The sequence below is a fragment of the Urocitellus parryii genome, chromosome 14 (genome assembly GCF_045843805.1).
Source record: "Urocitellus parryii isolate mUroPar1 chromosome 14, mUroPar1.hap1, whole genome shotgun sequence".
Classification (NCBI taxonomy): Eukaryota; Metazoa; Chordata; class Mammalia; order Rodentia; family Sciuridae; genus Urocitellus; species Urocitellus parryii.
Window position 1 is genome coordinate 28,794,696 of NC_135544.1, and position 24,823 is coordinate 28,819,518.

The following is a 24,823-nucleotide window of genomic DNA, read 5'->3' on the forward strand; positions in this document are numbered from 1 at the left end:
GGAAATGTGAAGGTGGCCACTCCCTCCCCAGGCTGGGTCCACCATGTATGTAGAACACTCTCTGAAACATGGGCAAGGTCTGAACTTTAATAGGAACAAGGCCACCTTCTCTCAGATGGTCTTCCTTGTGGACCTACCCAGCTCTCACTTGGGAGCATGAAGGTGAATTGACAAATGGAATTACTGCAGCGTTTACCTAGGTAAAACTATTGGATATTGTCCCGTAAATATTTCTTGGAAATGACAAAGGAGAAAGGGTCTCTTTCTGCTTTGATCCACTGTTTCACTGTTGAGAAAATAATTTCTTTAGATTAGGAATGAAATCTTAAAGACTGCTGAAGGGTTTTGAAATCTTATTATTTATTGTAAGTCAACTTGATTCCCGTTGTAGGAGAAAGACCAAAGCCTCAAACTTCAATTAATTGTCTATAATCTTCAAGTTTGTGATCCACAGGTCTTAGTTCTACCCGGGTTGTCCTAACATAGTATGACAGACTGGGTGGCTTAAACAGCAGACTTTTATTCCCTAACAGTTCTGGAGCTAATGAATTTGGTTTCTGATGAGGGGCCTCTTTGGGCTTGCAGATGGCTGCCTTCTTGGTGGGTGCTCTCCCGTCCTCTCCCCTGTGCATGCTTGGAGAAAGAGAGCTCTGGTGTGTCTTCTTATAATACAACATCCCTACCAGATCAGGGTCCACCCTCAAATATGGTCCTATCAGGGCCCAACCTCCAACTACATGGAGGTGAGGTCTTCAATGTGTGAATTTGGGAGGAGGATATAATTCAGTCCCTACAACCAAAGATATATTTCAATTTTGTCTTTATAAAGGTACTTATATTGAACAATATAATGCCTTTCCCCCATACTCATTTTACATTTTGCACAATTTGTTCTTGCAGTCCCTTTGAGGGTATTCTGTAGCCCTAAGTTTTGTGGCAGGAGCCTGTGCTTACTGGTTTTGGGGAGTGGCTACAGAGGTCTGATCTTTAAGGTCGCTTGCCACTTAATTTTACTCCACAATCACTCTCTTAGTCCCAAATGCCTTTTTTAGTGTAGTTTCTAAGCAGGGTTCAACATTTAGTACCTTAACAAAAGTGAAATTTTAGTTTCCTAATAGACCTTCAAACATAATTCTAAAATGCATGAGTTTGTTGAGGGAATTGATTACAGAACTTTATTCAAAATCAGTTATACTATCAAGGGATGTTCTTAATTTTGTAAAACCTCTAATCCTGACAATGAACATTATTTTTTAATTAAATCAGAAAAAAAAACCCAAAAAGTATGGATATTACTGAGTCTAATTCTCATTATGAAACATTTTCATAGTAAGAGATCCTAGTTGGGATGCAGGTCACACTTGAATACCATTAAGCTCACCACATCCAACATTTCTGGGGCTGCTGTGTTTGCCCAGAACCGGTGTTTTCACCAGTTGTCACCTTATTGAGGATAACTCAGCTTTGAAGAGGAAAAGGGCATGGTTTGGAAGGGTACATTACTTTCTAGGTATATGACACCCTCATTTTTCAGTTGACATGGTACAGCTGCAGTTAGTAAGAATTTATTGTGTTCATAATGAGAACATTCCAAGTACACCCTTACCGTGCCTGCCCCTAAATCAGGCCCTCTCTGAGGGATACCAGATGCCTAAACTTAAAATCTGTCTGTAGACCCATCATGATCAGAATGTTATGGGAGATCAAATTGCCGGATACCAGATTTGAGGGTGCCTTAAACAAATTGTGACATTTTCATGGGATAAAAATGTTTATCATACTCAAAATACTATAGATATGAGCTGGGGATATAACTCAGTTGGTAGAGTGCCTGCCTTGCATGCACAAGGCCCTGGGTTCAATCCCCAGCACCACAAAACAAAACAAAACAAAAAAAATACTATAGATACATTTGTACTATAAATAAAAGGATGTTGAAAATCTTATCTCCCTGCCCCCAACACTTTCCCTTTGCACCATAATGCGCTATTCTATGTTGGAGTGGATTTTATATTTAAGGGGCATTTGAACTTGCTGGGTAGCGGATACTGTTATTCTGAAACAGAGCACACAATCCCTTAAACAACCCAATTTGGGCAAAATTTTCCTTACAAGAAGAAAAGTCCTGAAGCAAATGTACCTAGCCACTGAGATGACCTATACTCTATTTGCATGAAGGATTTGCTTTTCATTTCATTCTTTGGTGAGAAAAAGTTGTAAGCCATACGCAAAAAAATGATTCCTCCTGTGTTGAGGTACTGTGTGCTCTGAAAGGAAGTGGGCGGTTAATGGAAGTCTTAACGCTTCTCTGCTTTGCTGGTATCTCTGCTTTCAGAACACAGTCACTCCTTCCACAGATGATACTCTGATCTCTTTTTTGCCTCTCGCCCATATGTTTGAGAGAGTTGTAGAGGTAGGCATTTGTTTTTGTTTAGCCTGCATGCATGTTTGTTTTGTGTTCTGCTAAGTTGTTGTGTTTTACAGAAAGTACTTGCCTTGAATGCCAGTGACACACACATTTCGTTTTTACCACTTGCACACATGTATGAGCGCCTCATGGAGGTAAGTATGACGGGCAGGTTGCCGTCCTCCAGATAAGCCTTTTGCTCAGCCCCATCTTAGAAGTGGCGCAAATTATTGGAAACGGGTGTTAAGTTCTTTTTCTGCGTCTGACCTAAATACCTGAATCCTAATCCTTCATTTTAAAATTAGAAAATCAAGCTTTTAAAAGAAACTAAATATGGACGCGATTCCAGGAAGAGTAATATAAAAGGAGGATTTTTATTCATTCAATCTGACAGTCTCTCTGAAGGCTTCTGTTTTTGAAAGTCCATTTTTGATGGCGCCTGTTTCTGATGTACAAGTTGACTTAAGACCAACTTCTCGGCAATACTAGAAAAGCAGGATGATGTTTAACCAACCTTTGCCTGAACTCCCTGTATATAGCAGTGCAATTAATTTTAAAACTAACCAAGAGCTATCTTTTTTTCCCCTTCTTGGACAATTTTGGATTTTATAAGAAAAACAGTGGGTACCATTTTTCATTAACTGAATATTCATTGAACACCAGCTGTTTGTCAGGCACTGTGCTAGGTGTTGGGGACAGTTGACTCATAGAGAGTTGGCACTTTGGTTGACTGCAGCTCCTAGGAGTTACTGACCCCCTAAAGAACGAAGGATCACCAGATCCTGTCATGCATTTGTTACTCCACGTCTTGCACACCTCGGGATCTCATGAGTTATAAAGTGATCTCAGATCAGTTGCCAGTGCATTGTGTGACCCTAAATTTAGCTTCAGAGGCTGTGCTTAGGAGGCAGGCCTGAGCTTTTAATTTTTTGTCAGTGAACTGTGATGTACCTGTCCAGTGGTTTAAGCCAGAGAGTGATGGCACTTCCATTGCACCATCTTTTGAATCTCTTTTTCTTTTTTAAACTTAAAATAGGCAGACTCTCTGGCTTCCAGTGCATCTGGCTTCCAGTGCAGTTTGAATGAGGCAGAGGGAAAAAAATCATGCCGTACACTGTAGCAGAATGACGAGCCACTCTGGCATGAGATTAGATATCCTGGCGTGTCAACTTCATATGCCGTGTGTTTGCAGAAATTTTGGGTTATATTCAAATAAAAGAAAATGAGATTTTAATCAGCCTGAACTGGAGATGGGTGAAGTTTTTGAGAATAAAAAGCCCTGAAGTTTCTGGAAGACTAAAAATATTTGGAGTATATAATACCATGTAGTTCACTCAACAGCTATTGATCCTTAAGCCAAGATAGAATCTCTGTGCTCGTCATTTAAAACAACAGATCCTAGTTTCCTACTCACTCCTGTATCTTTGGGACAATCAAGAGAAATATACCGTACTTTGGTGGTGTTTGTACAATTAACAGTAAATGTGAAAGCACTTTTTAAGAAGCTGCCTATATTTAGAAGCTTTTAAGATTTCTGGAAACTGACTTGAAACACTAACGCCGGTGTCTCGTGCGTTGCCTTCTGTGCGCTGTGTGGCTCCTGCTGCAGCCGTAAAGCCCGCGTTGTTTCTGTTCACTCCACAGTGTGTAATGCTGTGCCATGGAGCTAAAATAGGATTTTTCCAAGGAGACATCAGGCTACTTATGGACGACCTCAAGGTGCTTCAGCCCACTATCTTCCCTGTGGTTCCGAGACTGCTGAACCGGATGTTTGACCGAGTAAGTTCCCAGCAGCAAGTATGAAGGCTGGGAGGCTGGGCTCGGAGTCAGAGGCTGGGGCCGAACTCGGGCTCAGCTCCCTACTGTCTCTGTGACAGTGAACAGTCCTTTTACTCCTGTTTACTCCTCTGTAATATTAGAGTCCGTTCACCTCGTGGAGCTGATAGTAGGAGTAGGAGAGAACACACAAGCGGATTCGAGAAGGATGCAGGCGGGTGGCGGGAGGCCCTTTGATTTTTTTACAGTCATGCCGCTGAGCATCTCATGCATGAAATAGACCGTTCCCTCTTTTCCCTTTTGTCTGCCTTACAAAATTGCTAACTGGATCACACAAAAATAACAACTATGAAAGCTTAACCCCCCATGCACGAATAAAGCATGACTTATGTAGTTCCATTGGGAGAAGTGATAGAACTGAGGCAGGGGCAGAGGGGATGCCAGCCCTCTGTGGCAGCCGCACCGCTGGGCAACAGCAGTGGCTGCCAGAGTAAGTTGTAACTGGGCAGCTTTAATAGTATTTATGAGGCAGGGCTTTTCCTATCTCTAAGGATCTTCTCTTTTTCTAAATCATTCTTGTAAAAAAAAATTTTAAACAGCTTTATTGAGACATAATTCCACTCCCTTACAGTGCATCCATTTAAAGTCTGCAACTCAAAGACTTCCACGAAAGTTCTACAACCAGCCAATTTAGAACACTTACATCACCTTGAAAAGAAACTCTTGACTCTTTAGTTGTCATCTGCCACCTCTTACCCCCATCAACCCCTAAGCAACCACTAATCTGCCTTCTAAATCTATAGCTTTCTCAGTTCTGGACTTTCAAATGAATTTAGAGTCATGCAGTATGTATTCTTTTGTGAATGGCTTCGTTCATTGGTGGGTTTTTGAGGTTCATTGAAGTGGCACATATTCATACATCATTCCTTTTAGTGGCCAAGTAATATTCTATTGTATGGATATAAACATTTTATTTAGCTGTTCCTTCATCAGTGGTCACTTGAGTCATTTCCAGTTTGGGGCTGTTATGAATAATGCTGCTGTGAACATTGGTGTGCGCATTTCTGTGTCGGTGTGTTTTCATTTCTCCTGGGTCTGTACACCTAGAAGCATAGTTGCTGGGTCATAGGATAACTCTGTTCAACTGTCGGAGGAACTGCTGGATGGTTTTCTTCCCTCTTTCCTCCGTTCTTTGTTACATTAGTGGGGATTGAACCCAGGGCCTCATGCATACTAGGCAAGTGCTGTACCACTGAGCTACATCCCCAGCCCTGCCAGATGGTTTTCCAAAGCAGCTGCATTGTTTCTATCCCAACCAGCAGTGCGAGGGTTCCAATTTCCCCACATCCTCGCCAGCACTTGTTATTATGACTTTTTTTATTCACGTCATCCCATAGTTATGAAAACCTTCTTATTTCTTGCTTCATTAGATTTTTGCACAAGCAAACACCACACTGAAGCGATGGCTGTTGGACTTTGCCTCCAAGAGAAAAGAAGCAGAACTTCGCAGCGGCATCATTAGAAACAATAGCCTGTGGGATAAACTCATCTTCCACAAAATACAGGTAACAAACAGACTTAGCTGTGGTTTCTCATGTAAACTCATTTGGGTTTCAAAATTTCTATGAGGGCTATTTTCTTAAAAGATATGAAGGCAAGGGAGAGAATGGTATGGTTTTATTAATTCTTTTTTTTTTTTTTTTTTGATACCAGGGATTGAACTCAGGGGCACTCAACCACTGAGCCACATCCCCAGCCCTATTTTGTATTTTATTTAGAGACGGGGTCTCACTGAGTTGCTAAATACCTCGCTTTTGCTGAGGCTGGCTTTGAACTTGCGAGTCTCCTATCTCAGCCTCCCCAGCTCCTGGGATTACAGGTGTGCTCCACCATGCCCAGTTGGTTTTATTAATTCTGATACATGTCTAAAGGTTAAGGGCAAAGTCATGAAGTAAACCATCTCAGTGTCCGGGGTGCATCTAGACAATATTGTAGTTAACTAGTGAAAAAAGATTCTTTTTGAGTCTCCATTTTGATTTGACCAAGTATGCCATTCTTGAGGTAATTATTTTTAAGCTTGAGTGATGAAGAATGTGCAGTGACATTATGTCCCTCAGTAGTGTCCAAACTGGTAGTTTCCATAAATCTGCCACCATCTTGTTTTAATTCCTTAAAGTACCTGCAAGGAGTGGCTTAGTTTCATACTTGTTGGGAATGAATGGGTTAATTCTGGGCAGAAACCAACAGGATTCCTGTGTGAACACCTGTGGGTTCTGTGTTCCCAGGGGGAGTCCCATCCAGTGCCACCTGCAGAGGAACTGGTAGGTTAGGGCACAGGGTCCCAGGCTGGTATCTCTGATGGAGGAGCCCACTGACTTCCAAATATGTAACCCTCACCTCCTTCTTCTCTCTCCACTTTGCAAGTCGAGCCTGGGCGGGAAAGTCCGGTTGATGGTCACAGGAGCCGCACCCGTGTCCGCCACCGTGCTGACATTTCTGAGAGCAGCCCTCGGCTGCCAGGTGAGGCCCTCCATGTCGCTGGATCATCCCAGTCTTTGTATAGCACCAAGTCCTCTTCCTTACCAAAAGTCAATTTGTTTCTCTTTGTGTGTTGTCAATTTTTAAAAATGGACAAAAAATTATATTTTTATGCTGTAAGACATGATGTTTTGATATATGACTACATTGTGTAATGGCTACATCAAGCAAATTAACATACATGTCACCTACTATACCCTTTTACATGTGGAGAGAACACTTAGAATCCACTTTCTTGGCGATTCTGGAGTACACAACATATTGTTATTAACTAGTGTCACCTTGCTGGCAGTAGGTCGCGTGAACTTTCTCCTCTTATCTGAAAGTTTCTGTCCTTTGACCAGTGTCTTCCCAGTCCTCCCCACCCTCCACTTTGCGTCTGTATATTATTTTTGTTTGGAAGATATATTATTACTAGATTGTTTGGAAAAATAAGTGTATGTTGTAGTTGTGTGTGTATACATATACATACCAAACATACATATATACACAAACATACATATATACATATGCATATATATATATATATATATATATATATATATATTTTTTTTTTTTTTTTTTTTTTTTTACCCTAGGCAGGGAATATGGATGGGCTGTGTAATTTTTTCTAGGATAGGACTCAGCCATACCTTCAGAGTCAGGCAAGCAGATATAGGAACACACCTTAAGAGAGAAACCTGCCTGCAAACCATGCAGAGAACCTGTTTTAAAGGGGGAAGGCAGGGGAATGTAGTTAATGATAGGACATGTGCAGGTCACACGTATGAAGTGACGAAGTGAGAGTGCTCCTAGGTGAGGAGTGACCAGTCACAAGGAGGTCTCCTTTGCTTATCCTCATGGTCGCCGGATGACGGCTGGTGTTTGGCATGCAGGGGAGGGGGAGATGTTTGGGGGCACGTTGTGCTCCTGGGTGAAGTTCACTTCACAATCAGCCATTACTCAGGAACTAGTGGAACTGGATTACTTGTGCACTTCCTGCAAAGGCTGACTGTCCCCCCGCTAATAACGTCTGCTCTCTTGGTGACCCAGTTCTACGAAGGCTATGGACAGACCGAGTGCACGGCCGGCTGCTCTCTCAGTGTGCCTGGAGACTGGACAGCAGGTAGGATTGACGGAGGGCCATTTTCAGAATCTTATTCAAATGGGGTTATTGAAATGTTGGAATTGGGTTAATCATTGATCAGTTCATTAACCAACTTAAACAAGTGTTAAGCCTCAGGTCATTCAGCCTTGAGGCAGACAGTCTTATAATTCAGGCGGCCACGTGGAAATGCCCTTCTGCTCCTGTGGCCAAGTGTGGTAGCATTTTGGGAATCTGACTGTAATGCCAGGTGGCAGTAAGTCTCTGTCTGGATCCTACAGGCTACATCTGAGAGAGGATGTCTGGCCCCGTAGGGCTTGCAGGTAGCAATTAGGGTCTCATCATTTGCTGGTAATTTTAATCCACACGTATTTACACCATGTTCTATGCTATGTATTGGGACCCTAGATAGGAATAAACCCAAGTTCTTTTTCTCAAAAGGGAAAAAGGGGAGGACAAATACACAAATAATTGACTGAGCACCTGACATGGATAAGCTTTCTTGATGGATGCTTAAGATCGACATTATGTGAGGGTAATCCCAATAACATCCCTGTGAGGTTGGTACCATCTCCTGTGAGAGGAAATTGTCGATTGTTGCTTAAATAGCACGTAAATAATGGAGAACAATTTACACAGCATTATCTCTTGGAACCAGGATTCCAGCCTGAGTCTGACTGCACATATTCTGTGCTTTCCTCTATGCCATGTTGGTAGTTTATTCTACACTGCAATTAATAAACTTCCCAGATTTATTTGGTGTTTTCTACCTATCAGCACTACCTGGTAACACAGATTCTAGCACTAAATAATAACATACTTCTACTGGAATGAATGCTGATAGTCTATGAATCTTCTATATGATGTTTGTCTCATTTTTAACCTCAGGTTCCTTAACAGCCAAAGAATTTGGCATAGTGATCTCTAGATGTTAAAATTGTTAAGACATGGGCATTGTTTGCAACGCTCTTTAAATGCATCTGATATCTGTCATTTTTGTTTTTGGAAAAGACAACCCAATCCGACACCCTTTGACAAGAGAGGTAAATTGACAGTGGAAATAAGCTCTGTCCTGTCTGAATAAACTTAAAAGTGTAGAAAATGTTTGTCCGTACTTAAGGAGATAAAGACAGTATTGGTCAGAATCAGATGGTGCATGACAGAATAATCAAGGTTCGCCAGAGCTGTGTATATGCTCTCAGAACAGGGATATGAAGTTTGAGGGCTGGGCGAATAATGAGTGTGGTCAGTCAGATCATAGAAACCAGGTAAAAAAAAAAAAAAAGTTTTAGCTAGCATGCTTCCAGATATTTGTGCTAACTAAATCAGTTGCTATTATTATTTATATTTTGAAAAATAATTCAGAGCCTCAAATTTGGGTAAGGTCCAGAGGAAATTTTTGAATATTTTCATCTGTCTTCTAGGAAGAAGCCTTCTTAAAATTATCTTACCAGGGAGAGAATGGCTCTAATTGCAGAAGCCAGCAGTTCGTAGCAGCTTTATGATGACTGAGGCTTGTTGGTTATAAAAATGCTTTGTCCTGAGGATATTAGCTGTAGCCTCGGGAATGATCGTTCTCTTATTTAATTCATGCACAGGCCATGTCGGTGCCCCCATGCCTTGCAATTTGATAAAACTTGTTGATGTGGAAGAAATGAACTACTTGGCTGCCAAGGGTGAGGGTGAGGTGAGTGAGATCCCGTTGGTCACTGACCCGCATGGCCGTCTCCCATAATAGCTGGCCACTCTGAGGGCAGCGCCTGTTCCCAGCACGGCTCAATAAAGCTGTTGAGCTCAACTGTTTTGGTGATCTTTAGAGTCCAACAGGGTTCTTATTGAAGGTACATTTGTGTTTCACTCCCAAGGGGTCAGAAGACAGACGCTAATGCCTGCCTCCTGCCAGACACGCAGGGATTTGGGCTCCAGAGCGATGCAGAAGCTCCAGTGGCCCAAGTCCTCAGGGCACATCTTCTGTTTGCTGATTGCCCTGGATACCTGTTAGGGAGCCACTGTACTGGGTGATTACATCCTCTAGGGGGCTTCCAGCAGCTTTGTGTTGGAACCTAGAGCAGCAAGCATTCGCCCTGTAATTTGATGGCAGCGGAGGTAACAAAGGGACGCAGGGACCTTGGAGGTGCCTCCAGGATCTTGATGGTTTCTGGTAACTCCCTCTGGATCCTGAAATTCAGGGCTTCCTAGTTAAAAGTGGGGACACACCCATACCCCTGTAGTTGGGAGAAGCCCCAATACATGCTATTAACAGATTCTTTTTTTTTTTTTAAGGTGTGTGTGAAAGGGCCAAATGTATTTAAGGGCTACTTGAAGGACCCAGCAAAAACGGCCGAAGCTTTGGATAAGGATGGCTGGCTGCACACAGGAGACATTGGAAAGTGGCTGCCAGTAAGTTGTCAGCTCTTCTTCTCACACACAGTTTTGTTCCCTACGGGGGAAAGAATATCCACCAGCTGCACAGCTGCCATGAAGCAGTGACACCCTCCATACTCTGTTTCCCTTTTCACTCGGTGAATGGTACGTTGTAGACAGGCTCATACTCTGACCATAATTGTTTAGGAATTTGACTTTAACGCTAGCAAATGTGTTTTGTTTGGAGGCTTAACATTAAATTCTGGTGGCTGCTTCCCACTTGAAATCCAACAAGAATGGCATTTTAAACTATAAGTGCTGCGCCTTGATAGTGGAAATTCCCACAGTTACTTTGTGGCAGGCAGTCAACTGACACTTCCCAAAGAGCCAGGAGTAACCCGGTCTCCCCCAGGGATGATGAAGGATCTGGAATTCTGCCTTAGTGTAGTAAACATTTCTTGAGCCCTTACTTTGTGCAGAGCATGGTGGAAAGATAAGTCTGTGCCTTGCTCTCACAGAACTTGACTTGTGGGCTAGGGATGTGGCTCAGTGATAAAGCGCCTGGCATGCATGAGGCCCTGGGTTCAAATCCCCAGGCACCAAAAAAAGAACTTGACTCATGGCCAGTCAAAAATGTATGTGCTTGTGATACGTATACACAATGGAATATTACTCACCCATAAAGAAAAATGAAATTATGGCATTTGCCTGTAAATGAATGAAACTGGGAACTATCATACTAAGTGAAATAAGCCAATCCCTAAAAACCTAAGGCCTAATGTTCTCTCTGATGTGTAGTTACTGACTCAACAGTAGGTGGTGGGGATTCACTGGATTGGACAGGGAGGATTGGGGGATGGGAAGGGAACAGACAGTAGAATGAATTGGACATAATTTTCCTGTGTTCGTATATGAATACCACGAGTGTAACTCATATCATGTCAACCCACAAGAATAGATGTTATACTCTGTGTATGTATTATATGTCAAAATACATTCTACTGTCATTGCATAAGGAAAAAGAACAAATTTTTTTAAAAAAAGAAATATAAGTGCCTAATTCAGGTAGGAGGCCAGATGAACGTGCTGAAATAAAGGGAGCAATTAAAACACTCCTAGTGGGCTGACAGGTCACTGTGCCGGGTGGAGAAACAGTGTGAGCATGGTCTCTGGAGTCCCTTTTCTATATCTGTACCTGGCCAAATGGCAAGTTGATAAAACTCTCTAAACCTTAGTCTCCCCTGTCTGTAAAATGGGATGATGTCTGGCCTCTCTGAGATGATTTTAGGGTGAAAGGATAGTGCACATGAAATGCCTTGCATTGTGTTGTGATTGATGGGTGCAAACCAGGTCAGGGACCCACTCATAGCCCCTTCCTCTCTGGTAAACAGAATGGCACACTGAAGATTATTGACAGGAAAAAACACATATTTAAACTGGCACAAGGAGAATACATAGCACCTGAGAAGATTGAAAATGTTTACCTGCGAAGTGAACCTGTTGCTCAGGTGTTTGTCCATGGAGAAAGCTTACAGGTATGTACTTTCTAGGTTGAGAACTCTGTTGCTAGGCATTGCTAGTGCTTTGGACTGCAGGTGCTTTAAATGTGATTAACAGAGATAAGCGTGCATTGACTTGTATCTGACGTGCTAGAATATCACTAACTCAATATATTGACTTTTTTTGTTGCTTAGCATTTCCTGCCCAGAAAAGGTTTTTTGGGTTTTTTTTTCCACCTTTCTCTTTAATTTCTTGGGGGTTTATTTGTTTTTGTTGTTATTGTTTTGTTTTTATTTTTGTTTAAAGGTACTGGGGATTGAATCCAGGGCTTCACACATGCTATATCCAGTGAATTACATCCTAAGCACCCTCTTTTTTATAGTTTGTTTTGAGACAGATCCAGGCTGGCCTAGAACTCATGATCCTCCTCCCCTGGCCTCCTCGTAGCTGGGATTACAGGCCTGGCTTTTCTCTTTAATTTCTCTATTTTGTTTTTTAACTTCAGTGGTCTGAATACCAATGGTAGTATTCAGGATGCTTGGGGTGGATAATATATATTCCTCATTTAATTATGAAAGAAAATAATGATAATACAATAAAGTTTAAATTTTCAAATCTATTAAATATATCTTATTTATTATGTGCCTTCTAAATATTTTTTGAGCAAATGGTAGCTATGAGCCAGGCAAAATCAACATTTTAGTGGGATGTAAATTTGACAAAATGTTGGACAGGTGGTGGCAAGAAAAAAGGATATCTTGTTTCCCAAAAGTTAATCTTTGAACAAATTTTGAAATTAAATTTTTTTTTTTTACCCTAAGCAACTCAGTGATACCTTGTCTTAAAATAAAATATAAAAAAGGGCTGGGGGTGTGGCTTAGTGGTTGAGCACTCCTGGGTTCCATCCCTGGTACCAAAAAAACAAAATAAAACAACAAAAAAAAAAGAAAGAAAGAAAAAGAAGAAAAATCATTTTAGAAGAATGTTCTTTCTTTTAAGAGAATGACCTTTTTTTAAGATTGCATCTACTTTTTCTTAATTTGCTTTAGAATCTTACCATGCTTTTGATTTTTGTTCAATTTTATTTTTGCTAAGTTGTAAAGACTGTGGTATTAGAAAGTTTTATTTTAAAAAGTGACTATAAATTTTTTTTTCACTCTTTTAAAGGCAGTCATCCAATATATCTGTCACCTTGTTTGCTCATTTGACCCTGTTTTATTTGTATAAAATACTTTTTCTTTGAACAGAATCCATGAAAGTAAATTAAAAAAAAAAATGGGATTTAGTTAGACTTTGATTTCTAGTGCTTCTTGTGAAACATTAGTTGCAGAATTCCCAATACTATCTGTATTTCAGAGCCAGGGGCTGGGTGATGGGGTACACTCTCTTCAAGAGAGGGCCCATAGTTTTTGTCAGACTCTCCCAGGGTTCCATGATGTGGCAAAATAAAGAACCACTACTTTGGAGCCCTTGGACCAAGCCCTGTAATAACTCACTTGTCTGTGTTCAAGGCCTTTCTCATAGCAATTGTGGTACCAGATGTTGAGATATTGTGTTCCTGGGCCCGAAAGAAAGGCTTCGATGGCACCTTTGAGGAATTGTGCAGAAATAAGGTAAGGCTCTGAAGCGTCCAGGCTACCTTCGGTGTCTCCACTCTGCATAAATTTGTGCCTGCGGCTCTGCACAGACCTCCAACAGAGGAATGACTGCATTTTTCTTATGTTATTAGGACGTCAAAAAAGCTATCCTAGACGACATGGTGAGACTTGGGAAAGATTCCGGTCTAAAACCATTTGAACAGGTATGACTTTCATTGATGTGAAGATTGTTTGCCAGTAGATTAGAGAAGAGGACAGGGTGACCCAAAGAAATACACTAGGAGTAGCTTGACAGGAGGGTTTTTTACCCCAGGGTGTGACTCCTGTTTTCTGGGGGTCCTGACACAATCCTGAGTTCTGTCCTAAGGCAACACCATGGACAGGGAGCCTGCAGGGGTCCTCATCCCCTCCGAGGGCTTGCCTGCTGCGGAGACTGTGTAGGTGTGTGTGCATCTTGTGCTCCTCCCTCCTTTAACAACCTTGCTTATTTGCAGGTCAAGGGCATTACTCTGCACCCTGAATTATTTTCTGTCAACAATGGCCTTCTGACCCCAACGATGAAGGCGAAAAGGCCAGAGCTCCGGAACTATTTCAGGTCACAGATAGATGAACTGTACGCCACCATCAAGGTTTAACGGGAGGCAGAGAGCTCGGAAGAAACGGGCGCACCGCCACAGTCCCTTCTTCTCTGATGGCCTTCACGTTGGTATTTGACTGCAGCGAGCTTAGGGAAGGAAATGTCCATGTTTGACTTGTCCGCGCGGGGTCTTGTCATAGGAATATTAGAGGAAATGGAACACTGCCTTACAGTCGCCTGGCGTCGCAGACCATGTTCATGGTGAAACACAATTTCCAAAATGAGCCTTAAAAATTGTAAAGGGGAAATTTATAAAAGTGCTAAGTTATTTAAGACTTCCTCAGTTAATAATAAGGTGGGTGTTAAAACTTCTTGTCTCCCTGTTTTTCTAACCAAGGGGTTAGGACTGTGCTGTTTTCTGAGATGTCTGCTACTTGCTGCAAAATCCTGCGGCTGTCTGCTGCTCTGACTAGTGCAGTGCACTGGGGGGAAGTTGTCCCCTTAAGAACAAGAGCAACTGTCCTGGCTGGAGAAGGTCACAAGTGGACCAGAGATTTTGTCTTTTTTTTTTTTTTTTTTTTTAATCCCTGCCACCTTCCCTTCCCCATCTCACACAACCCTTCCGATTTCTAAGGGTTCACAACAGTCCCCTGTTGATCCTGCTGGGACATAAATTTCTCAGTAAACCAAAGGACAGATCCACCTCAGAACATTGTGGGTGCCGAGTCTTGGAAGAAGGGTGGCTTGTCAAAGCAAAATGGCTTCTCACTCACACAGCAGGATTCTTTTGGACTACTCCAGATCTGGTTCCCTCCCTCCATCCTTCCCAGGGGTTATTAAAGAAAAAAAAAAAAAATCTGCCTTAGACTCTACAGTGAAGACAGCATTTCAAGGAAGAATCACCTGGATCTACCACGCTCAACTGTGATGCCTGAATAACTCTCCACTTGATCCTTACTGAACTACTCACTGTTTGTAATGGCCAAGGGTTTTTAATGTGGTTTTCCTATCAAATGTTGATGTAGTGATTCAGTCGCTTCCCCCTCCCCCAAAATGAACTCTCAGGCAAAATGTGTCTGCAAAAATATTAAGGGAGTATATACACTTGGGTACTTATTGAAACAGACCGTAATAAGCAAATGTTCTTATATGGTAATACTACCTGACTTCTAGGGAAATGTATTTGACAAGCCAAAATTCTGGGATGTAGAAATATGGGGGGAAAAAAAAGATCACTTCCTGGTTTTAACTTCTCAAGGATTTTTTTTTTTCAAAGTTAATTTGGGAAATTAACAGCATTTCGCTTTATTGACAGTCTTTGCCACATTTGACCGAATCGAGCCGTCGTTTATACATTTAAAGCCACTGTTGTTGGATATGTGAGAGTACATGTATTATACAAGCACAACAGGGTTTGCACTGAAGAATTGTCATTGTAATAACACTATTTGGTAGCCTAACTTCATATGTGTATTCTTAGTTGCACACACAAAAAAAAATCAATAATTTGTCACACTGGAGTTTTGAATGTTTGCTTTACGTGTTGGCTATTTCTATGTTTTATAAACCAAAAACAGAATTTCCAAAAAACAATGAAGGAAACCAAAATAAATATTTCTGCATTTCAAGTGAGTGAAGGATCTCTTTTGATGTCAGGTTTAACACATGAGACGGCCTGTGATGTGTACAAGCAAAGAGGAAGACTGGCCCTGAGCTTCACATCCCTCCCATGAGTCTCCTGCCCGCCCAGGTGTCTTCCTCTAACTCAGTCATTCTCGGATACTTCCAGACTCTGACCTGAGCCTGCCACCAGGTTGTCTCTGGCAACAGTCCTAATGTGTTGTGGAGAAGAAAATCGTGCTGTGGATAACATGGACATTCCTGAAGGGAACTTCTTGGTTGAAATGCTACATTTCAAGAGACATTGGCAGTGATTAGTCATGAGGGTGGGGGGTGGTTACTTCTGTTATCTTTTAATAATTCTCTTACTATAGAACTATTTCAGAAGATATCTGATACAGCAGCTAACTTTTCCTTTTTTCCTCTATCCCTGTCTTACTCCCTGTTACCATTTTAAAGATTTCCTTTTCCATGGATATTAATTAACTCCTAATTTTTTTCCCCAAGCTTGTTGTTTTAAATCAATCTTCCTTTGTCACTTAAGTTTTTATGTTTAGTGTGTTTTGTTTGTTTTCCTTCCTCTGAAGCCTAAGCCCTATGCACATGTTACTGATAAGGCTTGTCTTAGCCCATTTTTCTGTTGCTTTAAAAAAATACCAGAGACTGGGTGATTTGTAAAGATTAAACGTTATTTAGCTCATCATTCTGGAGGCTGGTAAGTCTAAAAGCATGATACTGGCATCTGGTGAGGGTCATCTTCCTGTGGGACTCTATTATATACTGGATATGGTGGCAAAAGAGCCCACAAAAGCTAATCAAGCTGACTTATGTCAGACTCTTGTGGTAACTAACCCACTTCCTATTGCCCATTGTGTATGAATGGGTGAACCCATTCCTCAGGGCAGGGGCCTTATGACCCAATCCCCTCCCAAAGGTTTCCTCTAATTATCAATAACATAGGACTTTGGGAATTAAATTTCCTTTGTTTAGGGGGAGGGGGAGTCCTGAGGATTGAACTCAGGGCCTCATGCATGCTAGGCAGGCACTCTACAACTAAGCTAACACCTAGTCCTTGGGAATTAAGTTTCCAACACATGAATTCCGGAGAACAAATATTCAAACTCTAGCAAGGTTCCTGGATCATTCTGCCTTCTTTAGTTATTAAAAGCCTTGTTTAATCTTGTCTTAAGTATTTATATGTGGTGCTGAGAATTGAACCCAGGGCCTCACACATGCTAGGCAAGCCCTCTATCACTGAGCTACAACCCCAGCCCAGTGCACATGGTTTTGATTGCTATCTGATGGTTTTCCTAATTCTCTTCCCTAACTACAGCCTGAGGTTCTTGGGAATAGGCATTACCTTCCTTTTCTCTCCCTTAGCACCTGAACAAATGGCTTATAAACCAATAGATGTTCATTAAGTAAGCCTTTTAAACAGATGCTTGAAATTTTGAAAGTTCCTCTTGCCACTGGGTCAAAAATAAACGCTGGGGCTTGTTTGATTATGGTGAAATACACATACAGTTTCCATCTTAACCATTTTTCAGCATGCATTTCAGCAGCAAGTACACACACATTCTTGCTGTCTTCTCATCCATTCACAAAACTTTTCATCTTGCAAAGAAGCAGCTTTGCATCCACTGAATGATAACTCCCGCATCTCTGTTTCTGTGACCGTGAGTAAACACCTCCTTCAAGTGGAATCTCACAGCAATGCACAAAAGTTCTGTTTTCCTAAATCCTCCCTAGCGCCTGTGTTATGTTTATGTGGTTATTTTGTTTGTTTTCTTATTATCCTAATGAGTATGAAATGGTATCTTGTTTTGATTTGCATTTCCCTTATGATCATTGATGTTGAACATCATCGTTTGGCCATTTGTGTCTCCTCTTTGGACAAATTTTTATTCAAATCCTTTGCCTGCTCTAACACTGAGCTACATCCCTCGCCTTTTTTATTTTTGATTTGAGACAGGGCCCCGCTAAGTTGCCTGAGCTGTCCTTGAGCTTGTGATCCTCTTGCATCACTGGAATTACAAGTGTGCACCACCATGCCCAGCCACCCATTTTTAAAATTGGGTTCTTTGGGGTTTTGTGTTATTGAGTTACAGGAGTTCTTTATATATGCAGGCTATTCATCTGGAAACACTGTTTTTTTTAATTCTTAACTTTCATGGTGCATTGATTGGGGTCAGTGCCTGCTCAGCAGCACCGAATATACAATGGAGCTTCTTCCTACAAATCAAAACTGCACCTCAAAAGCCCACTGGTCTCTTTCCCTCTCTCAAACCCTCCTCTTTAGTCAGTACAGAAAACAGGAAATATGATTGACCACAGCTGGGTTTTGCCAGGCAGAGAGGCAATCGTTTCTTCCAACCAGGCCTCCTGCATCTGCATGTTAAGCTTCTTTCAGCAGCTGCCACACAAGCTGGTTCTGGTGGAACTGAGCCAGGAGGCCCACGTGAGGAAGTGGTGGCAGCCCAGCTGGCCCCTCTTTCCTGGCCCCAGCAAGGACACACCCTCGCTTTATTTCTAAATTGGAAAAGCAGTTTGTTTTTAAGTATATTTGATGTTCAGTAAATATTGTTGCCTTTCTCCCTGGCTTTACTTAGGAGAATAATAAACTAAAATGTACAGTGTTGCTGCACACCAAGCACATTTTACATAGATTAACCCTTTGTATATTTCCAACCTGTTGAGCCAATTTCTGCTTGTATCCCCAGTTTGCAGATGAGCAAATCAAAGCACACACATGTTTTGATCCACATCATGCACCTAGACAGAATAGAGCTGGCAGTCTGGCTGCAGAGGACTCTTCACCTCAAGCTACAGATCGATCTTCTTTCTTCTCTGTTTATGGCAAGGTCTACTTCCAGACAAACTGAGCATCAGTGCACGTGGTTTGGTTTTTTGTTTAGTATTTTATGAATTGTTAATGGACTTTTATTTATTTATATGTGGTGCTGAGAATTGAACCCAGGGCCTCACACATGCTAGGCAAGCGCTCTACCACTGAGCCACAACCCCAGCCCAGTGCCCATGGTTTTGATTGCTATCTGATGGTTTTCCCTTGTCATAGCAGAGGCTATTACCACTTTTATTCTGGATTTATGACTTAAATTAAAAGTCAACAATTATGTACAACCCCAAATTCACCAAGGACCAAAAAGCTGGATAGAACCAACCACTGCCTGTTAGGAAGAAAATTTGCATCAAGCTGGGTCACAGACATTTTGCAGGTTCATGCCATTCCTTAGAACTTGTAGAAATTTCCAACTTTGGAGGTGATAACAGCTACAGATATTGTGGATTTAGTATGCAGAAACGCATACTATGCTATTTACCTACAGGTTTAATTCTTCCCAAAACCCTGTTAGGTAATCAGTACATAATTATGTGTTTGCCATCTGCTAAGTGCCAGGCCCTGTTCTATAGGGACGCAGCAGTGAGCACAGCAGAGCCCATTCTTGCCCTGGAGAAGCTCAAAAATGGAGATAGACAGTAGTAAGGAGCAAATGAACAATTTAAGATTGTGATAGATGCTTTGAAGAAAACACTTGTATTAACATTGTTCATTTTTAAGTGAGGTGGTCAGGAAAAGTTTCCATAAGGAGATAACATGGAAGGTGATAACCTGAAGACTGAACAAGATTCAGCTTGCAAAACTTTGGGGAAAATTTTCAAATAAAATAAATGGTGAGGGTTTGGAGTTGTAGCTCAGTGGTAGAGCACTTGCCTAGCACATGTGAGGCCCTGGGTTCAATCCTCAGCACTACATAAAAATAAATAAAGGTATTGTATCCATCTATAATTTAAAAATCTTAAAAGAGTGAGCCCAAAGGCCCTGGGGTGAGAAAGCTCAATGTATTCAAAGATCTGAAAGGAAGCTGATACGGCTAAAGCATCATAAGCAAGGGAAAGAAAGGAACCACCCAGTAGCTTGGGAGGCTGAGGTAGGAAGATCACAAGTTCAAAGCCAGCCTCAGCAACAGCAAGATGCTAAGCAACTCAACAAGACCCTGTCTCTAAATAAAAAATACAAAATATGACTAGGGATGTGGCTCAGTGATTGAGTGCCCCTGAGTTCAATCCCCAGAACCAAACAAAACAAAAAAAAAAGTTAGAGATTCCTGATAATCTGGGCTGGTAGCCCTGAAAGAAATCTCTATTTTACTCTGAGCTCAGGAGGAAATCATTGAAGGCTTTTGAGGCAAAGAGGTATATTCCCTGGATTACCCATTTGGAAGACAAACTCTGGCTGCTTTGAAAAGATCTAGAGAATGATAAGAACAGAAGCTTGAAGAAGACCAGGTAAGGACCATAGAGAGAGGATCGCTTCTTAAACTAGGCTGGTGGGAGTGAAGAGAACAAAAGAAAATGGGAAAGTGATTTGGAGGCAGAAGTACGGGGACTCAGAAGAATCGAAGGTTTGGGTGTAAGTGTAGCTGGTAGAGTTGTGCACACGGAGATGGGGAAGACTCGAAGAGCTTAAGGGGAAGGACTCCAGAGCTGGCATTTGGATAGTTTTCATTTTAAGTTCCTGCTAGACCACCAAATAAAGATCCAGATGAACCTGTAGCTCAGAAGACACATGGAGCTGGAGAAAGCAATTCGGGAAGTCATAGCTAGAGAAGGTATTAGAGCTGCGAGACCTCTGTCAGGTAATCCAGAAGATGTGTGGATGGGCAATAAAGAGGGCCTCAAACCTAGCACCGAGGGTCTCTGATATTTGGAAGTTTAAGGAGCCACAGTGGGGAGGGGGTGAGAATTACCTCTGTGCATCAAGGTGGAAGAGTGTAAGGGTGGTAGGCCTGAAGCTAAGAGAGCAAAGTGCTTGGGAAGATGGTAAGGGGCACTAATTCTGCCACATGCTGTTGGAAGGTGAAATAAGGTGGGGACACAGTAAAGGGTGGCAGCTGTGAAAATAACTTGCTTCTGTGGAGCAGGGAGGATGGTGCTGTGGGGCAGTGGCTGAGGCATGAACTCCCAGGAGTAGCAAGAAAAGCAAAAAAGGGCTGGGGGTGTGGCTCAGTGGTTAAGCGCCCCTGGGTTCAATTCCCAGTATTAAAAACAAACAAACAAACAAAAAAAACTCCTTTTTCTATGAAGGACATCAGATAAATGGATGGTAACTGGACAAAGATGGATGGTTAAGAGGTGAGATTTTGCAGGTTGTGGTGGCTCTTATGATGAAAGACACTAGAGCCTAAAGACAGGCTGATAAAATGATTCAGAGGAGAGAGAAGGTGCTGGTTTAGGAAAAGTGAAGACTGCAACTCAGGGAGGGTGTCAGGGCTAGAACTGAGGTTAGTGGAGGCACTGACCAGTGATGAGACTTCTGTTGTGGCAGGAGATGGGAGACCTGGGCCAGGTAAGGGGAAGCGCCATGGTGAATGGAGCAGAAAGGTTAGAGAGCTTCTCTCTGAATACTTCATTATGAACTGTTATTTACTTTTTATAAGTAAAAAAAAAAAAATGACACTGGGAAAGATCAACTAACTTGTCCAAGGCCAGATGCCTAATAAGAGGCTGAGCTGACTCCAGGGCCTCACCCTACCTGGGCCACTTGTTTTGCTGGTCCTTCTCCTCCAGGGTGTGAAGCCCAATGCGTTGAGCATTCTGAGCTTAATTCTTAATTAGCCAATCCTGAGGTGCAGCTTACCTTTCCATTGTAAACATACCGATTGCAACTGTAAGTCAGTTATGCCATCAGGTAAAGGAAGAGAAATGCCCTGGACTGTGGAATTTCCTTTGTGTTTTCAGCCACATTTCCAGCTGCTGTTTCCTCTCATGGCAGCCCGTCCCTGGCTGCTGACGTGAAGCAGGCAGACAGAGGGCCGAGGTTCTGGTAGCACTGTGACCAGTGAGGGCCCCTGGTCAGGCCCAGAGCATCCCTCCTATTCTACCTCCAGTCCCCTCCTCATTTATTGTGAAAAGTAGCTGCAGTTGTGAGTCTACTACAGGGAATGTGCCTGAGATTCTCAGCACAGAGGAACCTTCTGTCCTCAAAGCAAGCATGGTACACAGTGCTGACAAGCCTGGGCTCCAGGTTAGCCTCGAACTGCAGAATAGAAGATCCTGGGGGGCCACCTCCCGCCCACCCCTCTCCCATCAGTACGGCTGTCCTTTCACGACTGTATCCCTGATTAGATTCCAAAATACGTGTTGCTTCATATTAAACTCCCTTCTCCACTCCCACTTTCTTACCCATATATTTGGCTTAAAAAGCAATTTTAAACTTCTTTGCATCACTGACTTGCTCAAACAGCAGAAGTCTTGCTAGAAGAATTTTGCTCCTAAGCAATGTTCTTCAGGTGCAGAGGGATTCTGGTTTTGGCCCAAAGCAGCATTTTTTGTCACCACAAATGTATTTTGCATAGAAGTTCTTAGTTACTCTTTTTTGTTGACATTTTTCACAGGGGAAGGGGAATAGTTTTGACTGTCAAATTTCTCAGACCAAAAATGACCATGCTCAATCATACTAAGGTGGCTGGATTTCCCCCCCAGGAACTCTGGCAGCCTTCCTGTTTTGCTTGTGGCTTGGGAAAACTAGGGGGCTGAGAAATGGGAGTAATCCCAACACCAGTGCCCTGCTGCAGGGGTGGGTAAGCACCACACACTGACGGGGCATGTGGGAAGCATGTGTGAAAACCAGTTTGCTCACATTGTATATTAAGCAACATGTGCCAAGGCTGAGGGACTCCCATTTTTGGGTCTCTAGCATTCCCACACCCACTGATACTGCCTTCCCCCACCCTGCTGGTCCTGTGCCAGCTCCTCAGCCCTACCCAGTCTCAGTTGTCAGAGGGCCATGTATTTGAGAGAAATTTGGGGCTGGCCCAGGCAGCTCCAGATATCAAGTCTTATTGATACTTTCTGTTGTCTATCAAATCTGGACATTTTCCATTGGGCATGGTGGCACATGCTGGTGATCCCAGCTACTCAGGAGGCTGAAGCAGGAGGATCATGAGTTCAACACCAGCCTCAGCAACTTAGTGAGACCCTGTCCCAAAATAAAATTAAAAGAGCTAGGAGATAGCTCAGTGGTAGCATGCATGAGTCCCTGGGTTCAATCCCCACTACGGGGGGATGGGGGGTAAGAAAGAAAAGAAAAGTCTGGCCACTTCCCTCCATTCCTCATGCCTACTGCCCAGTTAGTAGAAGTCATCTCTTGTGAGGACAATGGCAGCAGCCTCTTAACTGGCTGGCCACCTTGTCACCTCTCTAGATCTCTGCTAACTCACCCACTTTGTAGTAAGAATGATTTCTCTAACTGACAAGTCTGATCATAGGACTCCCTCAGCTTACTCTTTGAGAGGTTTCTTATTGCTCTCCAGCCTGAACTCTTGATAGAGCCAGAGGAGGGCTTCTTGAACTTCACAGTGCATCACATCCTCTAAGGAGCTTAAAATGCAGATTCAGATTCAATGAGTCTGGAATTGCCATTCTGCATTTCCAATAAGCTCCAGATGGTGCCAGTGCTGCTGATCTGGGTACCCCCACTTTGAGGAGCAAGGAGCTGAAGGAGCCTCACTTGATTCCCTTGCCTCATCTTTTGCCACCTCCCCGACCCTGTCCCAGCCATGTTGAACTTATTCCAGCTCCCAGAATGCACCATGCTCTTGCTCTCTGCAAGCCTGCTGTCCTTTCTCCTTAGAGCATGCTCTTGCCCTGGCCCAGCTGACACCTATGCCGTTTGTTCAGTTGGATTGTAGATGTCACTTCCTCCAGGAGACTGTCTTTTACTCTCCAAAGACCAGAAACAGAGTCACACATGTCTGCAGCCTGGCAGTGGTATGGGATATGGTGACAACGTTTTATGCTAAAGCACAAGGTCAAAGGGGTGAGGGAGTGAGCTCTAAGGTACAGAGCAGAAGCCAAGCATGGGGACAGGGGCTATGTCCTCCTAGGGAATATTCTAGGCAAAATGGTTCTGTCACCTGGGAAGCCTATTTGATGGGTGCTGTCTGTTGATGGTGACTTGGGCTGTCTCACTAGTCCCTTCTCAGCTGAGCAGGAGTTATTGAGGTAAAGACACTGGTTGCTGGGAACCCTTTGAATAGGGCCAGCCTGTGTGTATTCTCAGGCCACCAAAACTAATATCACAGTGACCAAGGTCATTAAAAAAGGTGAAAACTTTTTCAAAAAATTCTTTTCTGATGATAGTTTGAGGGAGAGCTGTACAGACAACTGTAAGTAGAAATTTTATTTTTTCCATATTTTCTCTTCATTATTTCCCAAAGAAAAGCTTTTTCCTTGGGGTGTCCTTTGATTTTTATTTTCTTTTTCTCAGCTTAAGTGCTCACTTGGCCCATTAACCTCAGCTTGAGTTATAATAAAATTATTTCCTAAGCAGGTTGGAAGTCTGCTATTCCTTGGCTAGAGAAGTCCTGGATTTTGCTGGAATACTCCTGCCAAGATTCCAGCAGCAGCTCCTCCCAGCCCTTCAGGGAACTGGAAATGGAATCTGAAACACGTGACATTGAACGGTTATGATATACTGGTCAGACCTATTTAACCACGTGATCTCAGCTTGGGCAGGAACCCTGCCAGTCAGGGCTGGAAAAAGTAGGGCAACATTAGTTACAGAGAAAATAAGTTTAGTCATTGGGTAAGAGAGCCAGGGCACTGTTGAAAAGCATGTGACATGTGAAGGAATCTAATGTCACTCAGTTTGCTGCAATGGAAAATCTTCTTGCCCTCCAACTTTAAAAGACACTGACTAGTACTTCCTTTCTGGGACTCATTTCCTCTTAAAGGGAACAAGCAAGAGAAAGTCTCCTCCTTCCCTCTTCCCCACCCCCTTCCCTCCTGGGACATCTAGATTTGTTTTGCATTGTCATAGTCACAGATGTTGAGCAGTTGGTCTGTTTAAAACAGATAAAACTACCTGAGTTTAATGAAATGCAAGTTGAGTGAGATATTCCTGTTTACCCAATATTTAGTAAGTGCTACAGGAAGGTAAATAACAAAGTAGGAAATTTTGAGAAATAAAGTATTTTCCTCTCTACAACAGAAAGTCAGAGTCTTTGCTTTAAGGGAAACTAGAACAGATTTGATGAATTATGGAAGAATAGAAATCAGGTGAAAAGAAAAATGAGCTAATTATTGGCAGTTAAAGCTTCTAGGCTTATTAATCTTCTTGAACTGACTTTGAACCAATTTTTTTTTTTTTTAAACTGATATTACAGGTTTGAAAATGAGTAGATCAGTTCTCCCATTACATTTTCAAGTCTCCAGTCCCTTTCTTTATCTGCCCTCTGGTGGACACAGTGTTGAACAGAAAATTCAACAAAACTCCCTAGAAAAAAGCAGAGGCAGGTTCAAGAAAGATAAGGGACCTGCTCCTCACTCTTATCTTC

General features: G+C 42.5%; 1 protein-coding gene across 3 annotated transcripts in view; it reads left to right on the plus strand.

Moving 5' to 3' along the window:
- Acsl1 (acyl-CoA synthetase long chain family member 1) overlaps positions 1-16,167 on the plus strand; it is a 59,258-nt gene extending 43,091 nt beyond the window's left edge. For all 3 annotated transcript variants that reach the window (XM_077792573.1, XM_077792575.1, XM_077792574.1), the window contains 11 exons: positions 2,336-2,413; positions 4,052-4,186; positions 5,614-5,748; positions 6,608-6,703; positions 7,754-7,826; positions 9,404-9,492; positions 10,089-10,205; positions 11,561-11,704; positions 13,181-13,282; positions 13,399-13,470; positions 13,762-16,167. In XM_077792573.1, the coding sequence (XP_077648699.1) occupies positions 2,336-2,413; positions 4,052-4,186; positions 5,614-5,748; positions 6,608-6,703; positions 7,754-7,826; positions 9,404-9,492; positions 10,089-10,205; positions 11,561-11,704; positions 13,181-13,282; positions 13,399-13,470; positions 13,762-13,902 (1,182 nt within the window). In that variant the 3' untranslated portion in view covers positions 13,903-16,167. The remainder of the gene's footprint in view (positions 1-2,335; positions 2,414-4,051; positions 4,187-5,613; positions 5,749-6,607; positions 6,704-7,753; positions 7,827-9,403; positions 9,493-10,088; positions 10,206-11,560; positions 11,705-13,180; positions 13,283-13,398; positions 13,471-13,761) is intronic.
- Positions 16,168-24,823: the final 8,656 nt, after the last annotated feature.